The 22674-nt window shown below is 38.3% G+C and overlaps 1 protein-coding gene and 1 non-coding gene across 5 annotated transcripts in view; one reads left to right on the top strand and one right to left on the bottom strand.

Annotated features, from left to right (window-relative positions):
- Nucleotides 1-14732, bottom strand: part of SMARCA1 (SWI/SNF related, matrix associated, actin dependent regulator of chromatin, subfamily a, member 1) — a 68600-nt gene extending 53868 nt beyond the window's left edge. For all 4 annotated transcript variants that reach the window (XM_027963292.3, XM_042242373.2, XM_015105052.4 and 1 more), the window contains exons 1-6: nt 14431-14732; nt 9737-9823; nt 7805-7971; nt 7399-7499; nt 7191-7291; nt 4138-4317 (exon numbers count right to left, since the gene is read on the bottom strand). In XM_027963292.3, the coding sequence (XP_027819093.1) occupies nt 4138-4317; nt 7191-7291; nt 7399-7499; nt 7805-7971; nt 9737-9823; nt 14431-14613 (819 nt within the window). In that variant the 5' untranslated portion in view covers nt 14614-14732. The remainder of the gene's footprint in view (nt 1-4137; nt 4318-7190; nt 7292-7398; nt 7500-7804; nt 7972-9736; nt 9824-14430) is intronic.
- Nucleotides 9937-10007, top strand: LOC114111843 (small nucleolar RNA SNORD112). The gene has a single exon (XR_003587581.1). It is a non-coding gene; the product is annotated as a small nucleolar RNA SNORD112 (small nucleolar RNA).
- Nucleotides 14733-22674: the final 7942 nt, after the last annotated feature.

Consider the following 22674-nt stretch of genomic DNA (forward strand, 5'->3'; position numbering starts at 1 on the left):
CAACATCACAGTCAGTAGCAAAACTAGAACTAAAACCAGATCTGTTTCCATGTCCATGACCTTTGATGCCTCTAGAGTAGAACAGGAAGGCATCAAAAACTATGTTTGGAGGACTTTCCTGGTGGTCCAGTGGCTAAGACTCTAAGCTCCCACCACAGAGGGTCCAGGTTCAATCCCTGGTCAAGGAACTAGATTCCACATGCCTGCTACTAAAGATCCCACATGCCTGCGCCTAAGATCCTGCTTGCCACAGCTAAGATCCAGTGCAACCAAATAAATAAAATGTTTTTAAAGAAAAGAATCACATTTAGGAATCATACCACTTCAGAACTACATTAGCTTCAAATAGGATCATGGTTTTCTCAAATAATTTCCTACCTCAATTAAATACTTACTGTAGGCTACATCAAATATTTTGTTACCAAATTGACCTCATAAAATGTTTACAGGAGGCCAGAAAAGTAAAAAGATCCAATATATCTACCCCATGCAGTACAAACGTTCAAATCTGTCTATAAGCAATGTTCCAGATTTTCTCTATACATAACATCAAACTTTAAGTGTTGCATATGGCACATTAATTATTTATGTAATTAACAATTACTGGTTCTCAAACTCTTTGACCATGGCCCACAGTAAAATTGTTTTTTAGGTTGTAATTCAGTATACATATGTGTTTGAGGACATGTTTTTAGAAAGAAACAATACATATTACATATTCTCACTCCTATTTTCTATTCTATCCTATCTCAGTGTTTCAAAAAATTGTTGTCACCACTCACAAAGCTGAATCCCAACCCATTAACGAGTGGTAACTTGCAAAACACCAACTCTGAAGGTTAGTTTTCATGATTAAGAAGTTTTTGAAGTCTCTAGAAGAATTTCAACCTCCCATGGGTTAGAGGTAGGGCGTGCTAAGTCTCTTCGGTCATTTCCAACTCTATGCAACGCTATGGGCTGTAGCCTGCTAGGCTCCTCTGTCTGTGGGATTCTCCAGGCAAGAATACTGGAGTAGACTCTCATGCCCTACTCCAGGGGGTCTTCCCAACCCAGGGATCAAATTTCTATCTCTTAATCTCTTGCATCATGCTGCATTCTTTACCACTAGCACCACCTGGGAAGTCCAGGAGTGATAAAGAGATAGGGCACACTCTCCGACATAAATCACAGCAGGATCCTCTATGACCCAGCTCCCAGAGTATTGGAAATAAAAGCAAAAATAAACAAATGGGACCTAATTAAAATTAAAAGCTTTTGCACAACACAGGAAACTATAAGCAAGGTGAAAAGACAGCCTTCAGAATCGGAGAAAATAATAGCAAATGAAGCAACTGACAAAGAATTAATCTCAAAAATATACAAGCAACTCCTACAGCTCAATTCCAGAAAAATAAATGACCCAATCAAAACATGGGCCAAAGAACTAAACAGACATTTCTCTGAAGAAGACATACAGATGGCTAACAAACACGTGAAAAGATGCTCAACATCACTCATTATCAGAGAAATGCAAATCAAAACCACAATGAGGTACCATTACACGCCAGTCAGAATGGCTGCGATCCAAAAGTCTACAAGCAATAAATGCTGGAGAGGGTGTGGAGAAAAGGGAACCCTCTTACACTGTTGGTGGGAATGCAAACTAGTATAGCCACTATGGGGAACGGTGTGGAGATTCCTTAAAAAACTGGAAATAGAATTGCCGTACGACCCAGCAATCCCACTGCTGGGCATACACACCGAGGAAACCAGAACTGAAAGAGACACGTGTGCCCCAATGTTCATCGCAGCACTGTTTATAATAGCCAGGACATGGAAGCAACCTAGATGTCCATCAGCAGATGAACAGATAAGAAAGCTGTGGTACATATATACAATGGAATATTACTCAGCCATGAAAAAGAATACATTTGAATCAGTTCTAATGAGGTGGATGAAACTGGAGCCTATTATACAGAGTGAAGTAAGCCAGAAAGAAAAACACCAATACAGTATACTAACACATATATATGGAATTTAGAAAGATGGTAATGATAATCCTGTATGCGAGACAGCAAAAGAGACACAGATGTATAGAACAGCCTTTTGGACTCTGTGAGAGAGGGCGAGGGTGGGATGATTTGGGAGAATGGCATTGAAACATGTATATTATCATATATGAAACGAATTACCAGTCCAGTTTCGATGCATGAGAGAGGGTGCTTAGGGCTGGTACACTGGAATGACCCAGAGGGATGGGATGGGGAGGGAGGTGGGAGGGGGGTTCAGGATGGGGAACAACACATGTACACCCATGACGGATTCGTGTCAATGTACGGCAAAACCACTACAATACTGTAAAGTAATTAGCTTCCAATTAAAATAAATAAATTCATATTTTAAAAAAAGAAAAAAAAAAAGAGGGCAGTAACCAATTAAATCCACTCTTTCTTGAAAACTCCCACAGACACTTCATGGAGCCCATGGAGTTCATATAGTAAAATCGAAAACCACTGGCATACATGTTGGTGATGGACAGGAAAGCCTGGTGTGCTGCAGTCCATGGGGTCACAAATAGTCAGATACAACTGAGCAACCGAACTGACTGAAGACATAATGAAAACACAGCCCAGATATTTCTCAATATCTATGATCTTCAAGAAGATTACAGCAAAACAAATCAGTAATTTAGAAATACAAAATTTTTATAAGGAATGGTATTACATTTAAATAATAGCAGCAATCAGAAAGAGTTCTAAGTGACTAATTTGCTACTGGGAAATATGAGGCATAGGGAAGAATCAAGCCTGTAATTCTAAATTTATGAGCTCAGTATTTCAATATTTAAATTATTTATAAGTTAAATTTAAATAAATTTAAGTAATTTTTCTTCAAGCAAAATGATAAGAATAAAATTACATAATTCATTATGTTACCACTCTTTTGAGAATATCTTTTGATAACCTATCTAAATATGTAAAATAGAATAAATCTTTACTCCAAACTATGTTCTCTGGAGGCAAATAAAGACCAAGTTTAATAATATGCTTTCTAAGCTGATTATTCATTTTGGTATTTTTGCATAATTCATTATTTTTAGATTAATTCAACAGTCCTAAAATAACTGTAGCCTACTAGATTGACAAATGGTTAATTTAAACAAGAACCCTTAATTTCTAATATTATCTAAGAATGTATGCAGACACCTATTCTTCTATTCAAAGATCAAAACTGAAAGCTGTGTCTATGCATAAACACAAAACACAAGGTTCTCTGTACAAGGAAAAAGGTTCCATTCATGTGTGTCTGCATGTGCATGTGTGCATGTAAACAAGTCAAAGTCAAAAGTAAAAAAATTAAACAAACTGAAATGCAAATTTATACACTTTTGGCATCAAAAGAGCACAAATGATAGAATCACTAAGATAGATGGTCAATAAAATACGATTTTTTAAAACAAAAAGTCACTCAGTGCAACTCAAAAGTGCTTAGATTAATGAGCTAGTTAAAAGTAAATGCAAATAAGCATAATAATGGATTTTCTGTTATGAATAGGTAATACATCTACCTCAGAAGAGTGTTGTGAGAATTAGCTCAATTAATATATGAAAAGCACTTACCTGGTACAGATGAACTTATCTGAAAGCAGAAATTGAGAGAGAAATGTAGAGAACAAACATATGGATACCAAGGAGGGAAGTGGGGGTGGAGTGAGTTGGGATATTGGGATTGACATATATACACCTCTATGTACAAAATAGCTAACTGATGAGAACCTACTATATAGCACAGGGAACTCTACTCAGTGCTGTGTGGTGACCTAAATGGGAAGGAAATTTTAAACAAAGAGAGGGGATATATGTATACATATAACCGATTCACTCTGCTGTACAGCAGAAACACAACACTGTGAAGCAACTATATTCCAATTTTTAAAAAATGTATAAATACATTGACAGAGATAAACACAAAAGTCGATAACAAGAAGTAAATGTGGTATTTTAAAAAAGCACTTACAAAAGAATCTAACACAGAGTAAGCACAACTTAAGTGTTATTCAGTAGCAGTAGTCAACTCAAATGTCTTTTATAGCAACAAAATTTAACCCCAGAAATGTTGTTATTCTTGATTGCCTTTTAAAACCTGTTTCTCACTTACTCTCGCATCCTTGTCTCCAACGAAACAAATAACACGAAGAGATGGGACCCATCGCTTAAACTCGTTCATCCAGTTGTGTAAAGTCGACTTTGGAACTAAAACCATGTGAGGTCCAGGAATGTTTCGGTAATGTTTCAGGTAACCAAGCAAAGCAATCGTTTGTAAAGTCTTACCAAGACCCTGCATTATCATCACAGAGAAAAAAATCCATAATCATGTTTTATTTAATGAAACATTTGTTAGTAGCAACATTACAAAAGATATCTGCCAAGTATCTCACATTGGGAAAAGTTAAAAGAATTTTTTTAAGTGAATAACCATTCCAATTCAATACTTAGGCTGAGCACAAAAAGAAGCCAAGAACTTGCAGTTAGAAAGTTGCTCAACAAAGCATTTTTCTATTTAGACTTTTACTCCTAAAGGAGTGAGCAACCCCTATCATTTTTTCTACTAGTTTGCAAAATTAGGAACTATGTGTATTTCACAAAGACACATTTCCTTTATCAGCCTGCTTGGTGTTAGTGGTGGTGGTTTAGTCACAAAATGTTGGACACGCGTAGCCCTCCAGGCTCCTCTGTCCATGGGATTTCCCAGGCAAGAATACTGGGGTGGGTTGCCATTTCCTTCTCCAGGGGATCTTCCCGACCCAGGGATCAAACCCGCATCTCCTAGGTCTCCTGCACTGCAGGCTAATTCTTTACAGACTAAGCCACCAGGGAAGCCCAGTCAGCCTGCTTAGATACCACTCTTTCTTTCCCATTGCCTTCAACATTATTACAGCCCAGGTTTGAAATATTCAGACTCTGCATCTCAAGAGGTCTATAGCTCTATACTCACATCTCATACCCTTGAAGACCTAAGGAATCATAAAAGAACAAAACAAAAGAACTTTGCAGCCAGAAAGGAACCTAGTCCAGGTGACTTTAAAAAAATAATAATAATATACTGAACACCCATGAACCCACTACGTAACCTACGGGAAAAGGAACTATGTCCTGTGTCACATGACCTTTTAAAACACTTTCTGACTTTGTCTCTAGTCAAGGTATATATTTCTTTTATAAACCTAAGCTAAAAGCTATTTTTATAGGCTTTATCCCGCCTGACATTTCACTTAGATAGATTTTATGGATGCTATGCATTAAAATCTTAAAATGAAAAAAAAACTTAAAATGTTTATACTCCTTAACCAAGTAATTCCACTTCTAGAAATACTATGGAAATAATCTGAGGGGTGCAGAAAACTGAATTACAAGGGTTCTCATAATAGTATTATCAGACATCAAGTAGATACATATATATCAACCAATATATACTATATACATATATTATATATACTATATATATATTATACATCAACCAATCCATACGAAATGAATAAAGTTATGTTATCTCCCTATAATTAATTATTATGCAGTAATTAACAATTATTTTTACCAAAATGTTTTAATTATGTGGAAAATATGTATGAATGTGAAGAAATCAGAATACCAAATCAAATATACAATATGACCTCAAAAATGAAAAATAAATAAAACCAGAGGAAAAAGACTAAAAAGAAATATGCAAACTGTTACGTATTGTTGTTTCTAGGTAATAAAAAAAAAACACTTACTTTAAATTTTTTCCTGATTTTTTCCCAAATTTTCTAGCATCATTAAACTTTCTCCTTTTTAATAATTAAAACATAACTGATATCAGCATAAATTCAACATGAAATATCTTTAGTTAATTCCTGTTTAGACAGGCTGCAGCCAAGAGGAGCTTGGGGCAAATAATCCTAGTCTTTCCGTTGTCCTGGAGAAGGAAATGGCACCCCCCTCAGGTATACTTGCTTGGGAAATCCCATAGACAGAGGAGCCTGGGGGGCTACAATCCATGGGGTTGCAAACAATTAACTAAACTCCTTCCTGCCTGAGCTGACTGCAGTTTTCAAGGACCTGCTACACACCTACCAGTTGCTTAGCCAGGGATGAGTACTTATGGAACCAACCACTACACTACAAGCTATGGAGCATAATTAGTCATGTGGCCCATATGGACAAGTGATTGCAAATATGGCTCCGGAGTCATTTTTGGAGTATCACTGCCCTTTCTTAACCCCTACCATATACATTTGGTCTTAAAATGTCAAGCCAAGTCTTCATATACTCCTCTGACCTGCTGAATTAGCATCTTACATGGCCTTACTTTTTCTCTTTGGTCATTTTTTTTTTTTTTTACACAGTGCGCCCTCAGAATCCACAGGTTTCACATCCAGGTATTCAACCAACCGCAGATCAAAATCCGCAGAGGGCCCAACTGTGCTATGCCATTCTACATGAGGACTTGAGCTTCCACAGATTTTGGTATCCACGGGGAGTCCCTGAACCAATCTCCCCCGTATACGGAGGGATAACTATACCTCCCATCAATCCTCAGCTCATTTCCTGACCCAGCTGGCACTCTACTATCAAGACTCAATACTGCTCTTCACTTTCTTGTTCTTTATTCCATCTATTCACAGTTTGTTTGATCACACACAGAGGCATTTACATTCACTCATGCATGCATTCATTCATTTAGCATTTGGCTTTTAGCCCCACCTCAGTCCCAAAAGGATTTCAGGTAGCCTACAATGAAAACATGGAACATAAATTAATGGTTAAAGAGAAATAAAGAGGGCCAAGGAAAGTAAAAGGTAAAGAATAGGAAAAGGCACAAAGGACACAATGGGCAGACCATTTAAAGTTACACAGATGTTCCATTTTGGCATTCACTATAGCTCTGAGCTCCTTGGAAGCCAAAGTGCAAATATCAACAAAAGTACAAGGAGGTTTTTTTTTTTTTTTAATACCATTTGAGGAAATTTCAATAACAAATTTAGGGGCCTGTAAAAGCATATGTTCCAGAGGTTAAACAATTCTAGACTTTACAAATACCTTGTATGTTACAGCTAAATAAAACATCTAGCCTCCAAACTCTGGGGCGGGTGGGAATTTCAGCTCAGGTATTTCAAATTTACATAAAATTATTGATAAGTGAGAATGTGTTTTTAGCTACCAACTCCTTACCATTTCATCAGCCAAAATACCATTGACTCCATTTTCATACAAAGAGATCAACCAGTTCAGTCCTCGAATCTGATAATCTCTCAGTGGTCCTCCTTTCACATCTGGAAAAAAAAAAATCAAGGCTCACATACTTTCATTAGTACAACCAAGTAAAATTTTTCTAAAACTAAACTGAAAACAAAAAACACCAACATGGTGAGGTACTTACAAGAAGGTGACACTTCAAATCTAACACATACATTAGATGTTTTCCGACTCTCTGAGAGGAGCTCTTCATCTTCTTCTTGTTCTGTGCGCCTGTGACGGTAGCTGAAACAGAAAAAGAAATATCTTCATATTCAATTCAAATGCTAAGTTGTCAATTAAGTCAGTATATTATGTTAATATCTTTTATGAAAAAAAGTTATCTAGAGTCTTGCATAAAAGTTGATAAAACCAGCTGACATTTTTATTGGTTGACTTCTACTGAGAAAAAAAAATATTGTCTCTAAAACATATTTATACAGGCGATAACCTTGTTTTTTAGATATAAAATCACACTAAATACATGAAGGAAGGCAAGTATGAAGGGCAGGAGGAAAGGAGGGAAGAAAGTTAGAGAGATGCCAACATACTCTCCAACAGAAATTAAGCTCTGCTTGTCATCTTTCTTTATTCGAGGGCGTCCCAATTTCATGTTCAGAGGAGATGTTGGAGATTTCTGCGCTGAAGGTTGAATGAAATGTGCAAAAAGCTCTGTCTGCTTCAGTAAAAATTCAAATCTCTTTGCTCGATCTGCTTTCTAATTTACAAGACAAAAGAAAAAGTAATGATTTCCTTTTATGTTCTTTCAAAATTTAACAATACACACATTGCACGTAATTTGTACTACACTCTAAGTACTTTAAACATACTAACTCATTTAATTCTTTTAATAAATCTATGAGGTAGTTACTAGTATTATCCCCATTTTACTGATGATAAAAATAAAACTGAGGCACACAGAGGATAAGTAACTTGCCCAAGCTCCCACAGCTAATAAGGAGAATTTGGAAATGGTATTTTCAGATTGTTTGAATAGAAGCCAAGTGATCTGACAGGCTTAATAAATGCCTCAATAAGTATTCTGCTTAAAGTATTGGGGTCAAAAAGCAAATTCTGAATGGTTTGGAAAGCCAAGAATTGTCATCTAGAAATAATTTAAACTCAGAATACAGTGTCATCTTCTCTCAAAATATTTTCAATGCTTTGGTACAATACATTTCTCTGTTCAAGTATAGTGATCTGCGGAATTGTGGTTTATGTTAAGAGTATATAAAGTTTCTCCCGAAAGTGAGGATTTAGAGAAAAAATACACACAAACACACACATATAAGTGAAACAGTTAATAACATTAGCAATTCAGAAGTGTATGTTATAAATTCTAAACAAATTTTAAAAGGTCATATAGCTTATAAAAATAAATGCAGTAAAATTTTTTCACTAAAAACATCTTAAAAGATCAAAAGACTATCATTCTAGATAAAGAAAAAAAAAAGGTGATTTTTTAATTCCCAGTCACTTTCTAACCACAGGGTAGACAATATTTGATTACCAATGAAGGATGCATAATTAATAACATAAAAATCTTCCAAGAATTCATTACCATAAATACAAGAATTAGACAAATACATTCAGACCAGTAGCTGGAAGGAGGCCAAAATCTTTCCATTTTATGTTATCCTCACTGGAATGTTGTTTCTAGAGTTGTTAAAACATTAACTTGTCCATGTTAGATGTGGCCTTAAGCGTTAAGGCACTGAGTTCTGTAAAATCACTACAAATGACCAAAAAATGTACTTTATCTCTACTTACTTTCAAAAACAACCCCTTGACAAAAAAAAAAAAAATATTCAGTTCCAACTGCCCATTTATTTCTCTTTTCAGTTAACCAAGTTCACTGGTTTTGAAAGATCCCAAGGCATGAAAGTCCAGTTAAAATTAAAGCTAAAATATGGGTTTTGGTGAGTAAAACTTAAATAATGAAATGTACAGCAAAGCACTAGGTAGGTGTATCTAAGGTTATATTGCTTAAATGTGTAATATTTTCATACACTGGGCAAATAGCCTTCCCTCAAAAACATATATTACATGTTTCATAATATGAAGCATTCATTCACATATCCAGAGCAAAGAGAGAGAGAGGAAAAGAAATACCAGGCTGGTTTTGTGACCTGCTTTCTCTCAGCCATACTGATATTGCCACTTATATTTTCACTTTGTGGATAAAATATTTCTAGCGTAAAATATCCTATTATGGGGTAAAGAGGGCTAAACAAAAATGAAGAGATGTGGCTTCTGGTCTCAACTATTCCGTATCATTTCTCCAATACTCTATTTCCTCATCTGAAAATTAGGAGATTCATTTATCCAACAAAAATCTATTATGATGGATTCTATATTACTTTTCAATTCTAAAGCCTATGATTCTGTATTCATCATATACAGACATGTATTTTTTAATTTTTCACATCTCCTCTATAAAAATCAACTACTGTATTCACTCTTCTACCCAAGAACATATTTACCATTTTCTCTTCATATTCTGGATCCATTTCCTTTTCAGATTTAGAAGCTTTAACAGCAAGTTTGAGTTGAAATGGAGAAACGTTTTTCTAGAATTTCAAAGAAAATAAATCATCAAATTGCAAAGCAAGGTCAGCATTCTCATTTGAAGAAAATAAAAAGTAATTAAATACTAAATAAATAAATCCACATGGGCCATGCATGGACCAATGATGAGAGCATGTCATGAACAGGGCTTATGATTAATCCAGTTCTGTGCACCTGAGGTCCAATTAAAAAAAAATCCAAAGAATCGTAAAGCCAGAGAAATAATACTAATTAAAAACCAAAAGGTGGGAAATGAGCCTTTGCACCTATTGTGTAAAGTGAAAGAAGTGCATAACCACTCAAGAGGACATTCAAAATCTAGGATATTTTCAACCATAAACCAAAGAATTCAAGGAAAGTAAATATTAATTCCAGAGGTACTTCTTTATGTAATGGAAACAAGCCAAACTTTCATGAGAAAAGACTGTGGTTTCTGCTCCTGAAAAGATGTAATTTTTAAATATTGTTTTTATATCTTAAATAGAACATTAAAACTTTTATGTACTGCAGTGTGATCATTTATATTTGAAACAATGAAATAGTAGTTTCAAACTTCTGGTTTATGTTAATTTTCTCCAACTGGACAGAAAACCTTTTAAAAGTATATATATGAATATCTTGTAAAGCAGTTTCTCATGGCTATTAACCTTTGATATTTAAAACACTGTAACTTAGTGAATAGCAACATAAATCAGCTACTTTAAAATACTGAAATTATCTAGGGGGTTATGTCATGTCACTCTATCCTTTTTAAAGACAAGCTTGTACTTATAAACAGATATGTAGAATATACCTCCATCCCTGTAAGAAATCAAGAAATAAAATAATACAAATATAAATCTACCCATTAGTACCAAAGTGGAGGCCATTCAAGTTTTAACACAGTCTGCAAAGTCAAAATACAAATCCGTGAAAACTGAAGAAATTATGTCCATTTGAGCATTGCTTTTTTTTTTTTTTTTCAGGAACAGCATGTTCCTGAAAGCTTGGGTCATAAATCAATAGAAGGATGTGATCTTAAACAAGAAAAATCTGGCTCCGATAGTTAATAAATGTTTTCCAACATTTATTAAAATTTCTATTTTGAGGAACTCCAAACTAAGATTATGGAATTTGACCCTGATCAGGGTTCTCCTTTGGAGCACTGATTAGATACTGTCCAGTTATTCTTAGCCCAAATAACAGCCGTCTTGATTTACAGCATCTCATATGTATATATGTGGGATGTTTTGAATGTAATTCTGGATGGATGAGAATAGAAACTACTAAAATGCCCTCAATACCACACTTTCAAACTGTCACATATGCTAGAAACTCTCTTTTATTTTCAAAGCAAAAAGTAAAAAAAGAAAATCCTTTATCATTCCTTGAAAAGCTAAATGAAATCTACAAGTTTCAAAAATTAACCTCTCCTCAAATACACAAGTATATATCTAATAATGCGGAATGCAAATTTCACTTACAGAAAACTAAAGCTTTAATATTAGAAAAACACTTGTTACGTTTTTCCTTACCTTGTAGTAGAATATCATAAAATTTTAATTCTATGATAATTAAAATTCCTAATTGTGAGCATTGCCATTTAAAGCAGTAGGCAATTACTTAATTGGCACTATCTTTCACAACAAATTTTAAAATACCTACCTTCAAAACCTTCCCATTTTTGTATGTGTATGTTTTTACAAATATACCTCTCATCCCAGAAAATATAAAAGGTAACTAAGATATTCTAATGAATTCCTTATGGGTTTTCTCATCTGGTAGTCTAGATGCTATAAGAATGCAGCACAAGGTCACCAAGATGTCCTGTTTAAAGACCATGACCTTTTTCTTGACATTTTCATTACCAAAAATACCAACTCCAATTGTCATGGTATTGGGTTATCCAACTGTCACTTAGAAAAAAGAAGTTCAAGAACCAGAAGGTAAAAAAAAAAAAGAAGAAGAACCAGAAGGTAAGCAAAAATACCCTTCTTAGCTAAACGTCAGAAGACAATCCACTCTCATATACTTTATGCATCGTGAAAATCCTCTCATTCAGAGCCTATTTTCTTTTATTTAATATATACACAATTCCAGCATGATTGATAATCTGGCTTCCCATTCTACAGAGAGTAAAAGCAGCCGCAAATGACCTGGGAACCACCATTTGAAGAAGACACCCTGGCAACAGCAAGAGGAATGGCCAAAGCCCAGGACTGAAACTTCAGTTCCACTACAGGAATAGCCCTTCTGCTGGGTGTTCAGGTGATTTCCCTCTCCCTTTTGGATCACTTGTAATTTTGTATGTTACATTTGTTTTATTTGAAATATTTTGTTACATCTATGTCCTTTATCATAACAGAGGATGAGATGGTTGGATGGCATCACCATCTCAATGGAGATGAGTTTGAGCAAACTCCAGGAGATGGTGAAAGACAGGGAAGTCTGGCATGCTGCAGTCCATGGGGTCGCAAAGAGTTGGACACCACTGAGCGACTAGACGCCAGTCTGACAACTGAGGGAGGAGATTGAAAAATTATGAAAAAAAAATCAACACAATATTGAAGTGTCTGGGAGATGGTTATTTAATTGAGGGGAAACAACCTCCTAGGTCTTAAATGCCTTTGTATCACTGTCAGAATACAATAACTGACACGCCTAAGAAAAAGGCATTTAATCTGCACTTTTAGGACACCAGTTAAAGCGTCAAGGCACCGTGTAAATATTTAGAATGGGGGGAGGTACCAGATTACTTTATTTGAAGGAATGGTACAAATGAAAGCACTTAAGCAGATGTTTTAGCTTTTCAGATTTTCAAGGAAATTAAAAAAGAAGTAGTGACTAAAGTAGTAAACTTCAGATATCCAGGAAGTAAGTTCCAGGCAGCATCTCATTTCCCTGTGCTGAACGGAGAGAGGAGGTACTATTAGGGCAATTTCTGATGAGTTATAGCAATATCTATGCCTCAACTCAGTGATTGTACAGGTTTTCTATTGATTCCCAATCTCTTCACAATCCAAAAAATTTAATACACCCTGGAAATTCGACAACCTTGACTGCCATACAAAAGACGGGTGAGTACTTACATTCGTCCAGTCTAGGGAATAAAAGACACCTAGACACACTGCTGAATTTCCCAACATTGATTTATATTGATGCTTGGTATTTGGCCCAGCTTTAATCACTGATATTGTCTTACCGATCCAAGTACCACATAGATCTTAAAATGCGTGTTTTCTATGGTTTTCACTTAGCACTACAACTGTCTTTCTGTTTAGTCAACCTTGTAATAGTAAAATATGTCACTTAAGCAACTGCTGAATTTAAAATTACTCTAATTCAGGGCGAAAGGTGTCAGTTTCCCTCAAAAGCTTTTCATTTGGTCGTATAGTATCATATAATGATTCAGACAAAGCCACTGGAGATCGCTAAAGCATAATTATAATTACCTACCTTTTTTTAAAAAATTGCGATATGTCTACTCGTAAATGGAAAAAAATCCAGCCATAAACAATTTTATTATACATGAAAAATCCTTATGCCCCATCCTGTTCTTTATCTTAATTTTTCAGCGAGTTTCCTAGTTTTTATTTGCATGTCTAGGTCCATACGACATATGCCTTATGGAGATAATACATATTTTTCTGGATCTGGCTTCAATGGGTGTCAGAGCGGTCCCCTTATGCACAGTAGCAGCAGTTCATCCTGGCGACGCTGGGTTTAAAAAAAATTTTTTTTTTTTTTAAAAACCTGCGTGTGTCCAGGAGCCAGCAGCGCCCACTAGGAAAGAGAGGCGGAAGCCTGGAAGGCTTGGGGCCGGATTGGGGGACCATTTGGGTGGCCCTGGAGTGAAACACTATACCGTCGGGGGCGGGGCAGGAGAGGGTGAGGGTGCACACGTTGGAAATTTTCCTAAGTCAGCGTCCACGGTGCCTCAGTTTGGGGTTTGGATTGGAAGGGGGCGGGGGTACAACGCAGAGAGCTCATTTTCTCGGGGTGACACCCCCGCCTCACTCAGCAGGCGGGGACCAAACGAACAAGAGATGATTTTTTTTCTTTTTTTCCCCTGCCACCCAAGGGGCCGACACTGCCAATCAAAGATGTAAAAGTCTCTCCTCTCTTCCTCCGCCTCCCCACCACCGGCACCTGGAAATTCAAATTTTAAAAAAATAAGCCTCCAGCAAACCCCCTTTTGCGCGAGTGTGGGATTGAAGGGCCCAGATTTCCCAGGCAGAGGCCGACGGGAAGGGGGGGAGAGAGAGCGAGAGGAGAGGGAGAGGCGGAGGCTTTTTCCTGCACGGCCCCATCCCCCACCCCGTTACCCCAGTTCCGGGAACGCGAAGGGGGCCGGGGGCTGTCGGGGGGCTCCCCAGCCCCCCAGCCCCGGGATAACGGGAACCAGTCACCCCGCGCCGCACCCGCGCCCCGCCCCCGCCCTCCCGGCGGAGAGAAGGGAAGGGGGAGGGGAGCGAAGCCGAGACTGTTCCGCCGCCCCCACCCCGCGCGCCCGCCCCCCAGCCCCGCCGAGCTCTGCGGTACCTGTCGGCGCCCAAAGGTCAAGGTTTGGGCCCCTCGGAGGGGCCGGGGCAGGATTTGTCCACCGCATACACACCCCCTTCCTATTTACCTCCTTCTTCTTCTCGCCCTTCTCCGTGGCCACGGTGGCTTCGGTGGCCGCGGTGGCCGCGGCGGCCGCTCCCTCCTCCTTAGAGGTGGACGGCCCCGGCTGATCGTCCTCTACGAGCACGATCGCGGCGGTAGCATCAGAGGCTGCCACGGTGCCTGCCACTGCGGCGGTGTCCGGCTCCATGGCGTTGGAGCGGGAACGAGGAGGGGGACGAGCAAGGGGACGAGGGCTCCGGGGCGGCGGCAGTGTCTGCACTGGAACGAGCTGGATGGAGCAGGGGTGGGGAATCACTCGCTTCCAACCCCTTCGCTCGGGCCCCCCTTCTTTAAATAACCCTCAACCCTGCCCCACTTCCGTCCACCCACCCTACGTCATGGCCTCCCCCCGTCACCCTCCCCCCTTCCTCCACACCCCCCCCCAACGATCGCGAGACTCCCCCTCCCCACTCGGAGCCCGGGCGGCCCCGCACAACCAACTGTTGCCTGAGCGTGGGGCGCGGACAGGGGTGGAGGCGGGAACCCACAGCCCGCGGCCCCCTGAAAATCTCGTTCCCCACACGCCCCCAACAGTCAGCCCGAGCTCCCCTCGCAGATGTGAGCAGAAGGAATCCTCTTCCCCTTAAATCTGCTCTTTGTACCTCGGGGCGCTCTCCCCTTCTTGCACAAAGAACTTTTCCTCTGCTTATAACTGTACTGTAGAAGGTCTGTCTCACCACTTGCAAGCCCAGAACCCCTCAGGGGACTGCCCTTTCCGAGGTCCCCAAAGAGGGACTGGTGGTCCCTTTCCCACCTTCGTAAATTCTGCAAAAGAAGCATTCCTTGAATCTCTTGATTGCAGCTGCAGACGTTCACTTTCAAGGCAAAGCATGACTCGGTCTGTTTTCAACTCTGCTATCTCTCAGATGGCCAGTGTACAGAAGCCCTTCTTTTGCGTTCACCCCTGAATTTTAAAAGTCCTGGGGGGCAAGGTCAAGGTCCACACAGAACCTTGGGCAATTCATGTTAGGTGCCTAATATTAATAATTAGATTGAGTTATTGTGGGTTTTTTTGTTTTATTCATACCCCTGTTGTTATTTAGTAGTAAGTCAACACCAATCATATGCATGATTGTGGATACAAAGGAATCTTGTAAAGGGTATGCAAATATCGTTATTAAATATTATTGTTTCTGTTTCTCCCCACGCATTTATTTTGATCAATAATGGGAAGATTTACATCTTAGTCTTAAAATTCAGTCATTAGGGGAAAAAAAGATAGCAAAACATATAGAACACAGTATACCAAGCAACAATCACAAACCTAAAATTTCCAAAAAGAAGCAAGTATTTTCCAAAGTGGAAAGAAGTCATGATTAATTTCCCTCAACACACCTTCCTAAATTATGAACCTGAAGTCAAGTGTGATTTCCGCAAAAAGAGGGAAAGCACACAATTGCCCCTTAAATACATCCCTTTTTCCTTGGGATAGTACCCTGCATTCATTTTTTGTTTTAAAGCTGTGACTCGTTAATGTCCAAAGATCATGTGACATTTCGGCTATTACACCTTAGTGTGAATGAATATGAGATCCTGTCCTGGGACTGGTTTTGAACAGAGAAAAGGAAAGAGCAAAGAACGAAACACAGAAGATGGAAGGAGTGAGCCACTGAGAAGAAAGGAGAGGCTGGTGGTGCTAGCTTTTCTCTGATTTTACTTTCATTATGTTCTTCTCATTTACTTTAGATTTTGCCCCCAGCGCCTACACATCTCACCCTGAAGTACACATGTGTACTATCCAACAGGTATATGGAGTCTCAATATTAAAAAATCGTCCTTATTTTTGAAGCATCAACTGCAATCTAAAAGTGGGATGGAATTAATTTACTTGACAGGTCGTTCTAAACACGACTTTTTAAAATTAAAATGTGCAAATGTATTAAAGAATGAACTGCAGAGTTTGAAGTGTCTCCAAATGATAGCTTGAAACTTCTAATTGAATATCCTACCGCTTCCCCACTAGCTGTTCAGTCTCTTCAGTCACTAAGAGTTGTCTGGTGGGAAAGTTCAAGAAGCACTGAAAGAATAATGCTATGGTACGTGCATCCACCTGACTTGAGAAGGACCCTTCCAGACAAGGGCAATGGAAGAGTTCCTTATCACCAAATTGCAGCTATGGGAGGATAGAATTCCTCTTTTCATTGCCTGGGGCATCCACAAAAAAAAGTCTCAAGAAATATTCCTTGTGTATTGATGTGTTCCTGCTTGCAAGGGTACTTTATTCGATTGATTTTCTCATTTCCAGTGTATGGTATTTCAGTTAAACTAGTGGTCTAAATGCACTTTTGTGAGGAGATGTGGGAAACTCACATACTTTCATAACACCTTTTCTGTAGGAACATGTATTCCCAGTTCCGAGAAAAAAAGAATTTAGAAATTAATTTGGGGGAACAAAGCATATTTGTATTTGGCAATTTTCCATGTATGTATTATGTGATCCTTCCTTTGCAAGATGACGTGGCTGAAAGTGCTACCAAGTATAAGTTTGGCTGGAAAGGTCAAGGCTTGGTCCACAGACCTTGCCACCGGATTCATGTAAATATTGCCCTTTGGCTTGTGGCAACAACTGCTATTTACAGAGCATGTACTATCCTTATTTGCAAATCTGTCTAAAATTCATTATCTGTAGACTTTGTTCTCGAGTCACCTTGTTTCTGATCCTACTCAGCACCTTGCCCTGTTTCTACTTTCTCCTATTATGTCTTTTCGTTTGAAATGGTCTTGAATTGTTCTTCCCTGTGGAGGCTGTAGAGCAAGGAAAGTTTTTATAGAGAACCGTGGAGTCATCTTTGAGAACCTCAAAATGAATCCTAGTCCATAGGACAGGACAATATGTCCTTTTTGGCCAACTGTGAACATTGTAGAAGTTATCCAGTAGTCATTTTCACCTAACCAAAGCGTGTCCAGTGGTGCTTTTAAATACTTTCATAAAGTTCATAAAGGCAAGGTCGAGGGCTTGGTGTTCCTTCTCTATCCTATATCTGAAATTCATCACTGAAACCCCAGTATGCCAAGAACCACATTGTGATCACATTGCTCAGTGTTCTTCAGAAGCTGGAACAAACACTTCTGGTAACAGTATCTTGCTTACCACTCTAGTGATCATTCTGTTCTTATCAGCAAGCTACTTCACGATTCTTATCAAAGACAGTTAAGCCAGTGACATTTTTTAAAATATGCAGTTTCTTTGGTACATTAAGGAAAAGGTAACATAGTAAAATGGCTAGTATGTCTATTGTACACTCTTGTATCAGGCACTGTGTTAGGCTCTTTATGTGTGATATTGCTAATCCTCCTGGTAATTTATGAAATAAGTATTTTATCCCTGTTTTACATATCAGAAAACAAAGAGGCTAAACAGCTCCTCTCAGGTCCCCCAGATAGTGAGTGACAGAAACCAGATTCAAAGCCAGACTGTCTGGCTCCAAACCTCATTTTTCCACTTCACCTTTACGAAGTTCTCTGTTTTTCACAAGGCTTCCTCGTTGACAGTAGAAATTATGTTGAGAAACAACTGAAAAATATTTCTGGCAATTGTCTTCATGGTGTTCACTCTCTGTTTATTAGAAGAAACTGTCACTTTTAAGACTTTGGTATTATATCAACCCAGATAATTTCTTTAGCTACACATAGAAGTTGTTTTAAGGTGGAAGTTAAAGACTAATTTCAGATTCTTCTTGTATCCAAATTAAATTCTGGGAACAGTAATGGACTCAGGACAGTTGGAATTCAGGGACGGGGGAAATCGAACAACTTAGATGTCCGAGAAGAAGCGTTTGGCAAAATATCATATAGTATATTCATAAATGGAATACATAGTGGTTATTTTTAATGATTATGTAAATATATATCTGACGACATGGGACTATGCTTCTAATGTATTGCTGAGTGAAAAAAGGCGAGCAGGAAAACAAAGTGACCCATTTTTGCAAAAAGAGAGAAAGAAATTATTTACATAAATAGATTTGCACAAAAGAAAGGTCTAAAAGGTACCACGCTAAATGTTAATAGTAGTTACAGCAAGATGGTGGGATTAAGTGTGACTTTTTCTTATTTTTTGCTTTTCTAATCTAATTTTCCTCCATGAAGGTATTCATACTTATATAATAAATAACATCATATGTATAAATCGCTTTACTGTACACCTGAAACTAACACAATATTGTAAATCAACTATACTTCAGGAAAAAAAATACTGAAAATAAAAAATCATTTTTCTCAGGTGAATCACAAAGCATTGCTGAAACCTGGGCAGGTTGAAATTATCCCTAATAGAAGGAGTAGGAAGTAGTAGACAGGGTAAGTAAAAAAACAGAACAATTTCACACTGAAGAGACAATGCAGTTATTTCATGTGTAATATAACAAAAGAAATATAAATTACTATGCTGTTTACAGTAATGCTACCTGGTTAAAGAACTGGGTTTTGTTGACAATATTTTAAGTTGCATATAAAAGAAGTATTTTACTTCTAAAAGTTATCACACAAAACCTAGCTCAGGAAAAAATATAGCCAGATTTTTTAAATAGTGAAAGAATTTTTTTACTTCTAAAAGTTATCACACAAAACCTAGCTCAGGAAAAAATATAGCCAGGTTTTTTAAATACTTCCCAACCTGAAATTCTACACACCCATGTATGCCCTAAAACATGAAACACAGGCTAAGTAATCTGAACTGGGTTTGCTAAAAAACAAATGGTGAATGTTAGAGGCAGAATAGCACAGTTATTACCAGCTTGGTCTCTATAGTCGAAAAGACTTGTAGTTCGAATTCTACCAAATAATAATAACCTCTCTAAGCCTCCAATTTGCAGCTGTAAAATGGATATAATAAAAGTCTACTTGAAATGAAGTGGAGGGAAGGGGGCCCAGGGGCTGGCTCCCCAGTGGTTTCCCCGCTCCACACATACCCTTCAGGTGTTATGTTGCCCTCTGTGATTTCTCCCACTTTTCCTCTTTTAATTTTGTCCTTAGTGTCCATTTTGGACAGATTTTATATGCATAATAATGTATTTATAGAACACTTCTCAAGGCTCTTTTTACAGCTTACCCACTCTGTGTGGAACAGTATATCAAGGATTATGATGACTGGCATAGAAAATGGATTATGTCCTTTCCAAAGAGCCTAGACCAGTGGTCTCAAAATTTCACATGCCAGCATTACTTGGAGGGCTTGTTGAACACAGATGGCTGGACCCACTCCCAGACTTTCAGAATTGATAAGCTTGGGGTGTGGCTAGGAATTTGCCTTTCTGGCAAGTTCCCAGGTGATGCTGATGCTGCTGGTCCAGGGACCACACTTTAGAGCCAGCGACCTAGAACAGAACTCAGCAAACTCTTTCTGTGAAGGACTAGATTATGAATATTTCAGGCTTTCTGGGCCAAAAGGTCTTTGTTGTAAACACTAAACTCTGGGGTATAGCATGAAAGCAGATATAGACAACAGGATAATCGTGAGGGTCCAAAAAATCTTTACTTATGGACACTGAAATTTGAATTTCATGTGATGACATATTATTCCTTTTTATAATTTCTCAACAATTAAAAAACATAAAAACCATTCTTAGGTCAAGTAAGTTAAAGTCGTTCATTTGTGACCCCATGGACTATACAGCCCATGGAATTCTCCAGGCCAGAATACTGGAGTTACACACTAGAGGTTACATATTGTATCATATTGTTACAATATGATATGTTACATACCCCCTTTCCCTTCTCCAGGGGATCTTCCCAACCCAGGGATTGAACCCAAGTCTCCCACATTGCAGGTGGATTCTTTACCAACCAGCCACCAGGGAAGCCCAAGAATACTGGAGTGGGTAGCCTATCTTCTCCAGAGGATCTTCCCAACCCAGGAATCAAACTGGGGTCTCCTGCATTGCAAACGGATTCTTTACCAGCTGAGCTACCGGTCCTTAGATCGAGGATCATATAAAAATGGGCATCTGGCTGTGTTTGCTGACCCCTACCTGAAAAAGACTCATTGTCTAAGGCAGATAAAACAAACACAAGCGGACAAGTGGGGGAAAGAGGCATAACAAAGCAATAAACATGTAAGTAGGTGTTTAACCTTGATAGTAACCAGGGAAATGCAGATTAAAACAGCAATGAGATACTACTATACATCCAATAGAATGGCTAACAATTTTTAAAGATTAACAATACCAAGAGTTGGTGAGGATGAGAAGCAATGGGAACCCTCATGTAGTATGGGTTGAGTGTGTACTTTGTGCAACCACTTTGGAAACCAGTTTGGCATTATTTACCAGCTCTGAATGCACATGTACCCTTGCATGATAGAGAAAGAGATGTGCCATCCAGATCCTCCTCCAAGGAAGGACATTCTGTGCAGATATTAGGAATGCCATCAACAGATAGCCTCCAGCTGCCAGCTCCTTGAAGGTCTACTTTAGCTGCAGAGAGTTGCTTTGCCCCAGGGTCATGCTCTTCCTAAGATGAATGAACAAGGTCAGAGTGTCAATGAGCCAGGCCAGATGCAGAGCACGTTGATGGGCACTACTTGTTCCACAGCTCCACACCAGGTTGGCTCAAGCTTTGTCGGACTTGTGTCACAGGTCACGTTCCCCCTCGGCCCAATCCTCCTTCCTCTGCCTTCCTTTCACAGGTGCTGGTCCTAATAAACATCTTGCATTCAACACCCCATCTCAGCTTTTGCTTCTGGATAGCCCAACCTATGACACCTTGGACCTAGAAATTTCACTATGATGATATATCCTAGAATATACCGTTCTTATGTAATCATCAAAATCTGTGTACAGGAATATTCATAGCAACTTTTGTTTATGAGAGCCAAATATTGGAGACCATGCAAATGCCCATCAACAGGGGAATGTATGTGATGTATTCATTGATGGAATATTATACTAATGAAAATGGCAGCTATATACATCTACATGCATGACACAATATTGAGTGAAGTAAGCAAGTTATAAAAGCATGCATACTGTATGATGCCATGCATATAAGCACACAATGAAGTAACAAAGCACTCAAAGTTCAAAAATAAGTGAGAGTATTTATGGTTACATTCATAATTGACAACTATAAAGAAAAGCAAATAAAATGATTAGCATGAAAATAAAGATAGTAGTAATATCCAGGAATGATCTTCAAAATTTTTAATGATTGTTATGATTCAAACCCTATTGGATAGATGCTTTTATATCTCATGAGAGTATGCAGGCTCAGTGCTAACATTGGTTTAATTCTAGGTGGAGAAAGAAGGGGTGGTCAGAGAGAGAGGCACTTGGTTTGGAGGTGCCTTCCAAAATGCTAGCAGTGCTTGGTTTCTTGACCTGGCTAGAGGTTACCTGGGCATTCACTTGGTAGTAATTTATTAAATTGTATACACACATTAAAAGCAGAAAAAATAGACATACTTTTATAGGAAAGCATGAATGCTTTATAAATGTTTACTTTTAAAAGTATAATATGGATGATTTGCATTGATATATGGAAGAAACCAACACAATATTATTTAAACAATTTTTTAATAAAAAATTAAAACAAACCCCCTGTAAAGCACTGAGGAGAGGGTGTGGGGAGTTAAGATAAGAATGATGAGAGCTCCTGCTTTGTTACTTCATTGTGTGCTTATTTGTTCTGTAACAATATGATACAAAGCAGACCTTGAGAAATTCCAATATGGTCTATAAGAGGTACACAGAGAGAAACATTGTTGTTCAGAAGAAGCAATATTCTTTTCCAGCTGAGAGGTAACAGGAGGAAAGCTCAAAGAAGGACTATTTGAGGTGAGCATTGAAGAGCAGTGACGATTCCAGCAGGTACAGCTGCAAGGGAGGTTGGGGGGAAAGGCAGCTTTCATGAGATGGAAGATGTGATTAAGAAATTAGACTGATGAGAGCAGCATTTCCCAACTTGTTTTGATGTTTAATATTCTTAGATGTTACAAAATGTAAAAAATTCTAAGTCACACATTATTTTTTGCAAGAGATACCTATACTGAATAACTACTGTGCTAGGTGCTAGATATACAGCCAAAGCAAGACAGACACAGTCATGGAGTTTACACTGGCTATATCAGGACTTAATTTCTTTCTACAGGCACTATTCTTCCTGAGAGCAGAAAACTATCTAGACTTATCCATGTAAATTCAATGTTTTGTGTGTGTGTGTGTTTCTGTGTGTGTGTGTGTCACTCCATGTTTGAACTCAGTCCCTCCCTCCT

This window comes from Ovis aries, chromosome X (genome assembly GCF_016772045.2).
Source record: "Ovis aries strain OAR_USU_Benz2616 breed Rambouillet chromosome X, ARS-UI_Ramb_v3.0, whole genome shotgun sequence".
NCBI classification, from domain to species: Eukaryota; Metazoa; Chordata; class Mammalia; order Artiodactyla; family Bovidae; genus Ovis; species Ovis aries.